Below are 15,433 nucleotides of genomic sequence, written 5' to 3' on the forward strand. Positions count from 1 at the left end.
ATCAGGCCATGTTGTGCTGTCATTATTGATCCACAGTGAATTACAGTCACTCACACCCACACACATACACACACACAGTAAATACCTTGTATGACAAGATGCTTCCTTGACCAAAAATGCACAAGTTTCTTCTCCTGCTGACTGTCTTTCCTGCTGTCCTCTGTCCGAAGCTGAACATCATCCAGCTGATAGAGGCAGGCAGACAAGACTGGTTTTGTCTGCTGTGAGTAACAACGCTGTGAAAATCTCTGCTGTGGCTTGTTTGGCGACACTGTTTTGCTTTAAAATCAGTGTGTAGACTCTGTTTATGGTTTTTATGTGTGGTTTCTGTCCAGAGGCTGTGAATTACTCTTGATTGTGCGTGCTCTTTGCAACCTAATATGCAGTGACTTTTCATTGGGTAACATCACTGCTCTGGTAGTTGTGGCCATCCTATCACCTGCTTTGTACTTGTTTTGTGGCTTCTGGTTGTGTCAAGTGTACTGCCTATCTGAAACTAAGAGCCTTTCTTTTCATATTTTCTAGAGCAACAACACTAGCAAAAAAACACCAGCTTCCCAAACCGATGAGTCTGTGGTTGAGCAAGTTCCGAAGACAACACATCAACCACGTGTCAAGACACAGCGCAACGAGGCCACATGTATTACTTTCTTTTTATACCTACAGCCATTATAGTTTATTGTAAATAATATAGGTATAACTGGGCAACAGCAGCATAAAGTCATACAATTGGTCGACACTGTCGTTTGTTTACAACCTGATAACTATTGACTAACTGTACTTATTTGTTGCCCTATTTGATGTATTTTAGCAGTGTTGCTGTGATACCAGATTGAGCCATTCATTTGATGAAATTGTATCGGTTATATGAAAGAAAACAAGGCATTAACTTTCTGTCACTATTTCTAGGCTCCTTAATACACTGTGACGCTACAACAAGCAGCGCTACCACATCTTCCACATTTCCAAGGGGAGCAGTAGCTGAGCTAAAAATGCCACGTGGGTCGCATGGCCGTCTTCTACAGCATCACCTGAATCAGCCAACGACCAAGCCAACCCAGCCGTTAGTCACTCAGATGCAGCCTCCGATGTTACCACCTCCTCCACATCCGAACTTCCAGCCAGCACATCTCCACACTCACAGCCAGACATCGATTGTCACCAGCGAAGTGTTGGGTACAACCGTTCAGTATGTACTCACTGAGAGTCCATCCCATTTGACATTAACATCATCACATACACAATTTCAGCAACAAGGAAGTGACATATTGTTGATAGAGCCTGATTCAAAGGGCTCTAAGATTCATGCTGTGTCAGCCAGTCAAATCACAGAGTATGTCACTGAGACGTCCGTGCCTCAACCACCATCAAACCCTCCAGTGGGTAGGCCCTTTAGCTCTCTCAAGTTGGATTCATATTCACCGACTACAGCTCAGAGTCCTGAGATGAACAACTCTGGCTCATCCACCGTGTCTTCTGCTTCACAAGCAGACCCAACTCAACCTCATCAGCTAGTGACAAAAAAACAGTTTTACCAATCCTACCATCAGCCAACTTTAACCCAGATTTCTCAAACCAAACTCGAGGACCTAGGTCAACCTCTACAACAGAAAACACATTCACCAACCCTCTCACAGATATCTCCATCTGATCAAAAACAATCGTTCACTCAAAGGCTTTTCCCAAAATTCCATCTTGAGCTGCCAACAACACAGCATTACCTGGCTTCCACACAACCTACACCTACTTCAGTCACAAAGCCTCAACAATTCAACAGCCAGCCTTTGCCCACAATGTCTCAACCAACTTCAACCATATCTACAGTCCCTCAAAGCCAACCTCGACCATCTCCGACACAACATCCACCGCTCCACTCACAATCCCCTCTACCACAGACAGAAGCTCTTCCACTCCAACACAGAAAGCCTTCAATCCCAACTCTTCATCCTCCCGATCAGACTTCCAATCCTTCAACATCAACCCCTGCGATTCGTGTTGTCCATCAGGTCAACATGTCCGATCAGGTACAACTAAATAACAGCCAGCAAGGGGATACAGTTCAGTCAGTTAAATCCCCCAATGACACAGAGCTTATAGAGTGGCTGAAGCGGAATACATCCCAGTCACCTATGACCAGCAATGATCCAAGGTAGGTAAGATAAAAAGATGGTGGAGTGATGGATATTGTGCTTCAAAGCAGTGAGAACTCACTTGAGTTTGTCCTTTACGCTCCAGAGTAACGCAGCAGTCTCCATCATGGCTGCCCGTGCTGGAGAAACATGACATCCCCATCGTGGTGGGAGTGGGTGTATCTCTGGCCTTTATCTTCATCACTGTTACCTTCTATTCAGTGGTCCAGAAGAATGAACCTGCACCAACAAGCCGAGCAGGTCAGAGATCCTCAGACGCATCAAATGTCAAATTCACCTATGTCAAATTCTGAATATTTTGTTAAATGTGTTTAATACATAAATACAGTTGAACTCTTTTCACACTGGACAAAAAAACTACTAACACCCACAACACCTGGCTTTTGTCATCAGTGCAGTTGGCATTCATTACCCAGTCAAATGACTGAGCAGTATAGTCACGGGTATTTATCGGCTCCAGCTCGCTAGAATTAAGTAAAACATGTAACACAGTGGCTTCTAATGGATGGTGGATTAAGGAAGAAATAAGCTACCCACACATCTTTAGCCCACTTCTCATCTCTGCCTGAGGCGAACAGCTACAGGATACATTAGCCGCCACTAGCATAACACTCCATAATCTCCAAACTCTCAGTAATAGAGCTGCATTGTGGGTAATGTAGGCACCTGGTTTTGGAAAGAAAGAAAAAGTGTGTAACAAAAAGAAAGATATCTGTGGTTCTTCTGCATTAAATGTGATTATTTTTTTAACTGTCCATTGTGAGTTCAGCAATGTTTTATAATTGCAATGCTCAATCTTGTCTTCACCAGAAGGCAAATAAAGCATATTTACTAAAATGTCAAACTATTCCTTTAGAGCCAATTTACATGTCCTTAACAGCTCAGAGGAATCTAGGGGTCCCCTTACGACACGCTGAACGTCGAGCTGCAGGACGAACATACGAAAACAGGTAAATACACTATTATACATATTAAAACAATAAATGAGACGAGGCCTTGCAATGGTCTGTTAGCATCTGTGTAAAAGATGCATGGAAACCAGAGTGTTGTGTTTCTTGCACAGAGCTTTTGAAGACGACGACTGTGTGGCTGTGATTGAGCAGAGCCCCAACACATCAGAAACCCGAGCCCGACCTCCAGGGCCGAGCCTGGTCACAGTGCAGATGGAGCCCACATTTGAGGATCTTCAAGACGACAGACAACCTGCTCTGGACAACCACTCAGTCACTGTTGAGACTTATCCTGAGCCAATTCTTGACACAAAGGTTTGACAACACATAAATGAATATGACATGGTGAAAATTTATCCAGAGATTTTTTTTTTTTTTGTCTGACTTTTGGGGGAATTTTGATCCTCTAAACATGAACAGATTGAACTAACAAGGTCGCGCCATGGTAGCACCGAAATGGATCGGGCTGTTTTCTCCACTCTTTGTCAAAGTTAAACAACAGTCACTGATGATAAAATTACAACTTATTTTTAGCTACGTTAGTGGCAGTAACTCATGGTGTCGTCGGCATTCTATAAATTATTAGGCTTGTTATCTTTTACTTTATCAAATCAGTTAAATCGTCACTAAGTCCTCTTTCAGGAGTCCATTCTTCACTCTTTCAGATTGACCCCTCTCTGGAGGAGGAGAAGGACCGCAGTTTGTCCCAGCCCAGCATCCAGCTGCAGTGTACTGAGGACTGGACCAGTAACAGAGGAGACAACCGCAGTCCATGCCAGGATGCCTTGCCTCCTCCATCATCCTTACCTTCCCGTTCTCCTTCCCCCTCTCCACCATCCAGACCTGGGGAGGGTCTGCGCTCCTCATTAACCCTGCAGAGTGCTGAGGCATGTGTAGCACCCATCCACCACAGCCTCAGCATCTCACACGGCAACCCTCCCCTCCTTCTTTCTCACCACGTCTCCTTGGGCCTCACTACAGTTGCAGTGGATGTCCATTTTTACCCTGCAGCCACTGCTTCGATGGCAGTCTGCACCAGCACTCATATCAACTCTGTCTCTAATTCCACTTCAGTAGCTGCTCCTCTGTTTAGTCCCCCGTTAGTTAACAGTCAGGATAATGACCAATCAGCTGCCAGATTTCATCAGAGTAAGTAGCTTCAGATTAAGGCATCAAGTCTTAATTACTGAGCTGTAGAGGTGCTGTTAAGCATATTTTTGGACTTTGAACAGAACCAGGCTTGCTCGTTCCACCTGCTTTCAGTCTTCATGCTAAGCTAGGCTAACTGTCTCCTGGCTTCAGCTCCATGCTGAAGACACACACGAGAGTATTGATCATCTCATCTAACTCTAAGGCGATTATTCCCAAAGTTGAACTATTCCTCTTATGATTAAGGTCAAACTACGAGGCTAACATTCTCTGTATTGACATCTTCTGTACATCTTTTTGTAAATGTATAATTTATAGCTTTAGCACAGCACTTTCTGTTTTACTCCCTGCGGTTACATTAATTACATGTTATAGGTCGACTGTAGTACAGGTTACTTCTGAATACATCTTTAAGTCTTGCTTTCTGCTTAATTTACTTTTTGCATTTAATTTTTTTCTGACTGAAAGTGCGAGAGAGATTTTCATGTGTTGTTTTATTTTTCTTATTACTTATTTAGGAATCACATGTTCAGTCTAATTCATGTTGTGTTTAAGTACAGTGTGAGTCAAACGGTTGTACAGCATTGACCTCTTTAGTGAAACAGCCAAGGATACTTTTACTTTGTCACAAAACACAGCATATTGTTTTTGTGACTGTACACACTGTGTTGCAGTGATCTGATATTTCTGATTTCAAGCTACTTGACTGTTAACACCTTTTTTGAAAACCAAAGGAAAGTTAGAGGGGCTGTATCAATAAACATTTAGATATTAAAACCACATAAGTCCTTTGTGGTATTTTTGATTATAGCTTAGACTTGCTTGTGAACTTTATGTCAAAAATGTTACTGAAGCTCATTAAAAGTATAATCAGTTCACATGGTACTCACAGGCTATTGTTTCTCATGGACTATTTATTTTAATTTTTCGCAGTATTTTGTTAAGGAACAGCTCTGTTGAGCATTTGTTGGCAATTAAAAGTACCTTCGATTCAACACCCTTTTTGAAGGTCTGGGTACTAAATTATTTGATGCCATTGGTGGAAGAAGTATTCAGATGCTTTAGCTAAAAGTAGAAAAACAACAATAAAAAAATACTTTATTATCAGAAAAGTAAAGAAGCTTATTCAGCAAAATGTACTCAAAGTTGTGAATGAATGCAGGAATGTATGTATGTGATTTCTGCCACTAGAGGTCTCTCAATCAAAACAAAATACATAAGTAGCATGGGAGGTGAAAATCCGCCTGATTTCCTCCTGGAAGCTACAGATAAAACGCAGCATTACCTTGAATGAACTTGTGGATATCTCAGGGTTTGGCATTTGGGATAATGTAAGTGCATAAATAAAAAAATATCAAAGGTCTAGTCCAGTGTTTTCTAATCCTGATCCTGGGGGCCGTGCCCTGCATGTTGTGCTGTCATTAAGCTCTGCAGAAGCTTTATAATGATCAATTCATTTGAATCAGGTGTGTTGAAGCAGGGAACCACCTAAAACATGCAGGGCAGGGGATTGAAAAACATTGTTCTAGCCCTTTTTAGACAATTTAATACAGATATGCAACATATCTTTAAATACATAAACAGGTTGGCCAGCAGGGAAGCAAACAAATCCAAAAGGGATGTGGTAAAATGTGCAAATAAGGCTGAGCCGAAAGAGGAGGTATCGCTGCAGGTATATATATACTGAGGTGTTGATGAGATGACGAGGATCAGGTCTGTGGTAAGGAGACGGTGACAGAGGAAAGGCAGGTGGGATGCTAGAGGAGGAGCGGCAGGGTCCTGGACAAGAAAAGAGTCAGTACTTGGGGGGGGGGGGATGATGGATGGGAGGAAAAAATGTAAAACATGAGTTACGTGGAGGCTGAAGATGTCTTGCCAGCTCACTGTTGTTTTGAACCTGAAATCTGCTAGCCTTGTTCTGTGACAATGGAGGATGATGACAATTATGTCTCAATTCTTCCAGCCTGTCCAGTTTAAACTACTGCGTCATTTGAACACTGATTCAATATAGAGTGTATGTAGAGTCAATAGTTTCTCTTTTGGTAGGTTTACTATTCACAGCAGACATTCTGACTCGTCATACTGGGAAAAACACCGATGTTACTGATAAGTAAGCTTTGCTCCATTCAAGTTCCCTACTAAGCCATGGCAGTGCCACGGGACCTTTAAGTGAAGCAGATAAATTGAATCCAGACATCATTATTTAAACCGGTGCTTTTCATACTGTGACAAAATACAGAGAAACTCTGCAAGTGCAGCAACCACACTAGTGGATATGCAAGAATATTAAAAATGTAACCCACAGGGGTCAGGCAAACCACTGCCATTAAAGACATTAGTGTTTTGGTAAGGCAGGCAATACATTGTTGACCATACAGTTAAAAATGAATCCAGGCCAGTTTAATGTTGGGGTAACTTCACAAAAAGTAGATATTAATGAGATGTCTAGAGTTATTTTTGCATTGCCTTAAGCACCAGAGTAACGTGTATGGTTTTATCTGAAGAGAATATGCCCTCATGATACAGCGGTTTTGGTGTCATGCTCTACCCGGTGCACACTACAGACAAATCTAAAGCTGCAACAATTAAATTGACACTTGGAAGACAGAAATAACACAGTCTGTCTTATAATATCTTGGGACATCCCCAACAAAAGTGTGAAAACGCTTCTCACGCTCACAAGACTACACCACCCTCTGCTTCCCGCCAATAGTTTAGAGCGAGAAAGTGAAACATCATGTATAGCCACTTAGTACTGCGATTGTAGGTTTTTGCCCCATTTAATAAAACAACTCAGCCTAATGTAACAACATAATATAAGACCTGCATATGATGTAACAACTGCACACAATGTAATCAGTCTCAGAGGCTGCGAGGCTGTACCAAGGCACAAAACATTTTATAAGCTATATATTTTATTTTCATCAATTGATAATACAGTCAATTCATTGTCTTCTGCAAACAGGTAATTTATACAGCACTGCTGGGTGTTTTATAATTTGATTCTCAAGAAGATGTAGCCTAATGTAATAATTCCACTCTAAAAAGAAGGCGATAACCACACCAAGAAATGCAGAACAAAATATTCACAGTACTGAGCTGTACCATTAGCAAATTAAAGTATATTTTTCTGAGGTTCAGAGGAACTTTCTTGCGAAATGGTAATGAATACACCGGTTACACCAGATGTGATTTGTCAGCTGTATTTGAGGAGGTAGACCTGTTTAATGTTTATTTCATACATTGAAGGCAGGATTAAAACCACTGAATCGTTTCTTTTCTTTATAAGAGCAATACATCTGAATGGGATGATGACAACAACGTATAGCGCACTGACAACCACAGTATGTCACACTTGCAGGCAGCATAGTAATAATTTGACTGTGAGTAATAAAACCATGGGTCATTAGGTGAACATTCATTACAGTTCAGTGGATGGTTTCCTTGGTTTTGCCTCCTCCTCATTTCGTGGAACATGGAAGTCCACGTATGGACACCACTTAGTGTTGAGGCACACCAGTTTCTTCAAAGTGGATGTTTTGATGATATTGAAACCAGTCTCTCCCCCAAAGGTGCTGGGCTTCCAGTACTCAGGGGAGCAGATTGGGTTTCCCAGCAGGCCTTTCAGAGAGAAGGGAGCACCCATCTCCACCATACTCTCACCAAATATAGCGTTGCCACGTGTTTTCTCCAGCAGGATGCCGGGGAAAAACTCCAAAGCATCTATGTCACCATAGAGTTCCTCTAAACCTCTGGCCATTTCCAAGTCATCTGTTAGGAAAAGAGAAAACAGCTGTTATTAACCATCCCTTTACTGTTATCTTGTCATGTTACACCATAGACTGTATGGTTTCAGAGTTTCAGATATAAGTTATAGTTGCAATTTTTTTTCCAGCTTACCAGTAAATTCATAAAAAGAGGTGTATGGCTTCAGGTTGAACCTCTTCCTGTATTCATTAAAGGGCCTCACACGTGTTGCTCGAGATTCTCTGATGACCATTTCTGCCACTTTGACCACTACTTCAGGAGAGTTATGACCTCCACCTATCTGAAACCCAGACAAAACAGTTACAACAATGTTATTTTGTTGAACTGTTCAATAATACCATCAAACAAATGACAAACTGTGAGAACAACCCTCCGTGATAAACCATGGGGTTGTGGGGAGGTTATTGGTTAGAAAAATGTGCCATATCATGTTTCACCATCACTGCGGTCTGCATGAGAGATCCTCCTGCAGTTCTTTGATCTTACAGCTGATTTTTATAGCATGCATCCGGAAAGATGACAGTGTTTTTCAATGAGGCAACAAGTCATAATGCAAGCATTTCAAACAAGAGACAAAATCAAATGATAAGGACTCAGCTCAACTTCCTTCACAGCATTTCCTGTCATATATCTGTCTTTACTCTGATAAATGTCAGCCTGATGATTCATCCACCAGCAAATGTTAAATATTCATTTTGCAGTTCTCTGATTCACATCAAGTCACTATAAACTTTCAGTGGTGGAAGAAGTACTAAGTACGATCCTTTACTTGAGTAAAAGTGCCATGTCTAAATACCCTACTTAAAGTAAGTGTTATTTTCTAAAATCCTATTTAAGAACAAAAGTATCATGAGCAAATTGAACTAAAAGTATCAAAAGTAAAAAGTTCTTGATCTGCAGAAAAAAAGGCCCATGACTGACTATTACATAATATTATTATGCAAAATTGTTAATACTGATGCATCAGTGCATGAGTTGCATTTTTCTGTCATTGCGACTCAAGGTCAAACTAGCTTTAACAGCCCTATATACAGTTGGTTAGTTTAGTCCAGTGGTTCCCAACCTTGCAGTCGAGCCCCTGCTTAGGGTGCCAAGTTAAGTTAGTACTTCAACTTCACATATAAAATCTAACCAGACTTTACCCCTAAAACTACATTCTTGTAAACAGTCAATGGAAGGTATTTATCTACCTGTCCTGCAGGTTGTCGGGAGAAGGCATCCACCAGCTTCTCCACCCCAAAGTTCATGAGGAGGGAGGTGTTGTAAATAAACTGGGAGTACGGGATTTCATGTCCATCGATGAGAAAGCTGTCAGGCATCAGTGGGTGCCAGTGGTAGAGGTGGCCGAACTCCAGAGCGATGCGGTTGCTGTACTGGAAACGCTCTTTGAAGAGCAGAGAGGGATCGAACTTCAGCTTCAGCAGGTAACCACTCAGATGCTGCACGTACTCTTCGATTATGATGTTGATTATCTCCCCTGGAGGACAAAGAAATGTCATCAATTGATGTCACACATGGAGCTAAACTCTGCAACATTCTGTCAGAGAAATAGGATTTTTCCAATATGACACAAACTTGTAACTCACCAATGATGATGAGTCTGGTGGTCTGGAAAAGCTGCTCATCGTCCCAGGTGGGATGCTCTGCCTTCAGGATGTCACAGACTCTATTATGCTCTCTCAGCCATAAGGTGGCATACATGGTAAGACCCGGCAGGATGCCAAATATCTCCTGACCAATGACCAGACGTTTTTCTGGAGGGAGACCTTCAGGATACACCATGTGCACAGGGACCTCAGACACTGTAGGAGGGTACATCTCACCATTCACTAACTGTGAACAAACAGAAACAGTAATCCACAAGTGAGAGAAGTATTTTAAAAGTTTGTAGTTAATTTCCTTTTTCTTGCCACTGTCTGCTTGATTGTGCACAAGTCATTGCATGGCTTATTTATGAACCCTCCCACACAAAGTGGCTTTTAGATAAAGATGGTTTGAGGAAGTTCCCTTTCAAACCCTGATTAGAAGCATGTCAAAGGCAAGATAACAAACCATCAGCTGCCAGCGGTATGTAAAGTGAGAGACTGGATTGTCTCTCTTTACCACTTTATCACAATTGCTGCTCTCTGGAAACTGTTTGATTCTCAGAAGTTGCATGACACAGGAAATCAAAGTTATTTAAGGTCTTTTGTTGTACAAAAATCAACTCTGGCAGCAATACTCAAAACCTGAGTTATTAGATTTCCTTTCAAAAACAATATTGATTACTCTTTACAATAAAAAAACAGGTATTTCAAAGATTAATGGAGCGACTTGCCCTACCTAGAATGAGAAATAAAAATGTAGTACTTTCTACAGCAACTACTGGTTAGCTTAGCTTAGCAGTAAAGACTGTAAGGGGAGAATGGGGAAACAGTAAGCAAGGGTTAGCTTAGCTTTGAAATAGTCTGACCATTTAACTTTGTCTAAAACCACAATATATAATGATATAATACATTTTCACATCATTGTTTTTATATGGATTATTAAAATGTTAGTTATTTGTGAGCTTTCTGCTAGTAGACAGATTGTGTTACCTTCACATAGAGCACAAAGCCAACTGTTTCCCCCAGTTAACTGGCTGCTGGCTCTTGCAAAGTATGAGTGATATCAATCTTTTCATCTAACTCTAACTAAATTATACAAGTTTATTTCCCAAGATGTTGAACTTTTTCTTTATAACCTGATATTTCAGCTTTCCATCTTTATGAAGCCGGAGTTGAAGCTGTCGCATGAGGTTGTCTCCATAGATATTGCCCGCATCTACCTGCACAAGTATGAGAAAAATACAGAAACGTGGTAAATAATTCTAAAGCAACCAATAAATTATTAAAGAGATGTGTCTCACCCCATGTCCTAAAGCCTTGGTGAAGCCCCCTTGAGCTTCATGGTTTGTCTTGAAAAACTGGTGGGTGAAGTGTTGGGCCATGAAGGCAAACATCAGATTGGTCCCCTGAGGATCTGGCCTGAATTTCTTTCTCTTAAAAAACCTCTCAGCCATCATTTTGGGATCAGGAAGAACAGATTTACCTGCAGAGAAACAAACATGTTAAGATTGCCTTGGGAGCACAGTTGTATGTGTGTAGCTCTGAAGGTCTCACCTTTAGTTCCCATGGGCAGAGGACAGTCTTCAGGTACAGGAGGGAGGAGACGGGTGTAGTAGGATGTGTTGTAGTAGGACTCCCAGTTGATGTATCCATATTTGGTGTTGTAGGTCGGAGGGCTTGGAATAAGGTCGCTTCTGACTTTGGAGGACAGTGACAAAATGTTGTTGGTTGGTGATGCACTATGTATCAAATCCCATGAAAAGACAAAAAACAACAATACAGTGATTGTCTGTGTAGCTAAAACCTGATTGCCCATACTTATTCTGTTCCTTAATGGTCTCTAGTTGGCTAAATATGGCTAATTGCACACCAGCAAGCCACACTTGTTCATTTTGGTGACATGTTCCTTTATTAAAATGAACACAGGCGCTGTAGGTTATTTTTACTCACCCCACATTCACACTTATGCAGCTGTTAATGCGCCCGACCACGAGCACACCAAATGCAGCTGAAAGTAGTGACAGCAAAGCGAAAGCATGAAACTTTAAAATATTTATCAAAGGAAATCTTACTGCTCGTTTAAGTCCAACGTCTCAGTTCCTTCTTTGGGCTTGAACAATCGTTGGCACAAAGCTGGTCTCAAATGCTGTTTTGCAATAATAATAAAAACTCCAAAATGTGTCTCCACCTCTAAATACATTAAAGTTGATAAAACCAAAACTCCTTTCAGAAAGCCTATCATCTATCCAAAAATATAGCCTACATAGTGTGACCAGAAAAAAAACAGAGATGAAACAAAGCAAATGGTGGGAAAGTATTAGCTGCAAGCAAGTGACGTTGATTTATGGTCTGTGGTCTGCAATTCTGCAGTGACATGTTTTCAGTTTTGTTGCCTTTAACCTTTGCGCCTACCTGTCAGCACTAATCTCATGATAGTGTCTTGCAGGAAAGAGTTGTTGACGAGGTCCCAGAACCACTGGAAGTGGGTGAGGATGAAGTGAACCGTCGCAGGTTTGGGCTTTAGCATGAGACGAACTCTGGTCCAGAACTCCGCTACACACAAAGATCAGTAATAAGTTGTGACTTATGCAGATAAATCATTTAATAAAGTTTTAGAAATCACTTATAAACCATTTATAAGAATTTGTTGTGTTGCCAGGTTGTCAAAAACATCCCATTGGCTGCTGTTTATCAGGCCACTAACTTTTGCTATTGGCTGATTGGAAAAGTGACAAACATGTAACCCTTTATTTATAACTTATTTATAACAGCAAATTCATTATATATCAAGCTTTATTAATTACTTACCAAAGATTCACAGAGCTAATTTACTTAGCAGGAGAGGTTAAGTAGGCCTGGTAGCCTTGGTGACACTTTTTAAAGTGTCACTATAACACTTTTTGGGAAATACACTTATTCGCCAACTTCTGGTTTAGCATCTAACCAGAGTTGCAAAAAGCAGTAGTGCAGTTATGTGCGTACAGAGTAAGCAAGATATATACAGTATTAACAGTTAACCATTAATGAAGCCATTAGTTAAGGGAAGGGAATTTGAGGGTTAATTTGCCTAAAAGTCACATTAAAGTGGCATAGGCTGACCAGATGTTCACTCGGAGGTACCTTGAGCTGCAACTTTTAAATTCATGTTGGTAATTCACATTTTTTTATGCTTACGAACTGTGCAGTTGTCTCCGTAGAAGCCTGTGCGAGTGCAGTCACATTGGTAGCCCTCTGTGCCAAACCTCACACACACTCCTGAGTTCTGACAGGGGTAGTCGCAACAGGGATTCACTGCAAACAAATACGGAGAAGATCATCTTGCTTTCTATGAATGATTAATCAGTCAAGTAAAAGCTGGCTGACAGACGGTGACATGACTCAGAATGATACCGAAACAGGCCCGGAAACAAAGACAAACAAGACAACAGGAAAGTCAATGAATCTACATATAATTATGCATCTTAATCTTATCTCCAGTTGTGGCCTAAAGGTGTGTGTTTGTGTATAGCATATTGGTTTTTTAACACATAATACAGTCTCTTCATGCTTCTGGGAAACAGTAGTTACTGCTGCATACCACCACCTCATATCTTTAACACCCTTGGTCGTTGTAACTTGACTTCCTGTCCCTCCTTTATGCTTGCAGAAGTTCAATGAGATAATGGGACGCTGCAGCTCTTTCTTCCTCATTAGCTGTGAATGAGGGGATGGATAAGCATGTCCACACGAACAACAAATAGATTTCAGTGTATAGAAGGAGGAAGTGCATGAAGCATGGATGTTGTTTCAAATAGTACTGATGTGATGATGTTAGGTAGGTCTTACTCTTCCAGGAAAGCCCAGGAAGCAGATGAATGTAGGCTGGATCCAATCCAAGTAAAAGTATCTACATTTACTCTAGTTACTTAATTATATGCAATATCAGCCTACTTCTGCCAGAACTGTATTATTGTGTAGCCATAGGCAAGGCATATTTTACAGTCCCTTTCATTTTTACTAGTTCGTCGTGGTGTGATCTCTGGTACACTCTTAAAATGGCTCTCCACTTATGTCAACTCAATGGTGTCTTAATTTTGAATACAAGTCTATTTATCTAAACATCTATTCAGAAATAGAGCCTTTCCCAGCATGCACTGGGCAAGAGGGAGAAGAGGAAACACCCTGGACTTGTCACATGGCAGAATATGAAATACAATTTCTCATAGAAATTAAATTAAGTGGCCTGGACTTAATCTAAAAGCTTTATTGATCATCACAATTAGAGTTTAATGGATTATCTAAGCTGGCCTGTAGGAGCTCTCTCTCATGTTTTGCTGATTTTTCTGTGATCTTAGCTCCAATCGAGCATTGGGATTATTGCTTATCACTCCCCTGCTCACAGGTAATGTTAACACAACGGCTCTTTTCATTTGATTGACAAAAGCTCAATGATGATCTCAGAGGATGACGAAGCAAAGACAGTGTGACAACGTGACAACTTAAATATTGGACTTGATTGAGCATGCTCCGTTGAATTAATCTGTCAGGCTGATCTGTCATCTGTGTGATTATATTTTTTTACATTGCCGCATTATTCAGCTCAAGGGCTGTTATGTTACAAAACCAATAAAGATAATGTCGAGGAAAAAAAACTGTATCACGGGTCAACGGAAGCATATAAGAATGAAGGTCAAGACAGGTCATCAGAAACTGTGACCTGGAAATTTAACAAAAACAAAATCTGTATCTATTGTCAGTTACTCCTTCACAAATGTTAAAGTAACAGTAATCACACTTTACGATGGTCACAGATATGGAGTAACACCGGCAGCGCAAATATTCACAGTACCTCAGTTTTGTACTAAAAGCTTTACAAAAAGGAAAGAAAGAAACAAAGAACTACACATATATATTATTATCACCCCCTCAAACCAAATTCTTGTATTATCAGTCTAAGGTTTAGACAGTAGAGACAAACAATAAATTCATGTTGTGATGCAAAAAGATAAACTACTTACCAACACTGGAGTCGCCGGCACATGATGAGCTCTTCAGCAGCAGTAGGTTGATGAACACCCAGATGGAAAAGAGGCTGAACTCTATAAAAATGAACAATAGTTGAATATTATCTTGGAGCAAAGGCATCAAATTCATTTAGCAGGTGTTTAGTTAAATAATTTCAGGGTCTCACGTTTCATGATTCCCTCAGGTGGATTGTCTGTCAGGACTCACAATGAAATCAATTTTGATTCAGTGTTAGTCTGTTTGTAGAAAGTAATTTCTGACACAGGCTGCTCTCTCCATAACAACCCTCAGGCCTGCTGCTGTGGTCTCGCTTTATAACAACAGCTATAGATAATGGGCGGTAACACAGTTTCCTCCACTTCCTCCATTTAGTCTTCAATAGATTTTAAAGAAAGTGCGCTTATAATAATTTTGACCTGATCATTTTTAGGCAGAACGTGTGGGTAAATTGCTCTCAGGATAATGTTTAGATCCATAGTGTGAAAGGTTCTGTCCTAAAAAACTGTTTTTATTTTTATTTTTTATTTTTTTATGTGTCATTCAAATCATTACAGCCCCAGGAAGCATAAACAGGGTGATGCTTAAGGAAAATGTTAAAGACCTCTATCTCCACCTGCTGGCGAGTTAATAGACGTCCAGGCCTTTCTTGTTAGAATAATTATAAATCAAAAACATAACTATAACTACAGAGTTTCACAAAATGTATACTCATACAGTATGCCCGATATAAAAACATATATTCAGTATTTTTCTCCAGTTCCTATTAAGGCAGGAAAACACTGTGGCCGGCAGTCCATCACAGGAGCAACACAGATACACTGACACT

The 15,433-nt window shown here is 40.6% G+C and overlaps 1 protein-coding gene across 1 annotated transcript; it reads right to left on the minus strand.

Annotated features, from left to right (window-relative positions):
- Positions 1–7,155: 7,155 nt before the first annotated feature.
- On the minus strand, positions 7,156–14,910 carry ptgs1 (prostaglandin-endoperoxide synthase 1). The gene is made up of 11 exons (XM_073466159.1): positions 14,774–14,910; positions 14,601–14,681; positions 12,778–12,894; positions 12,016–12,156; positions 11,158–11,301; positions 10,905–11,086; positions 10,740–10,823; positions 9,604–9,850; positions 9,208–9,494; positions 8,150–8,297; positions 7,156–8,020 (listed from the first exon to the last, which is right to left on the minus strand). The coding sequence occupies exons 1-11, from the start codon at positions 14,778–14,780 to the stop codon at positions 7,671–7,673; spliced, it is 1,788 nt and encodes a 595-aa protein (XP_073322260.1). The 5' UTR covers positions 14,781–14,910; the 3' UTR covers positions 7,156–7,670.
- Positions 14,911–15,433: the final 523 nt, after the last annotated feature.

Source organism: Pagrus major, chromosome 5 (genome assembly GCF_040436345.1).
Source record: "Pagrus major chromosome 5, Pma_NU_1.0".
Taxonomy (NCBI): domain Eukaryota; kingdom Metazoa; phylum Chordata; class Actinopteri; order Spariformes; family Sparidae; genus Pagrus; species Pagrus major.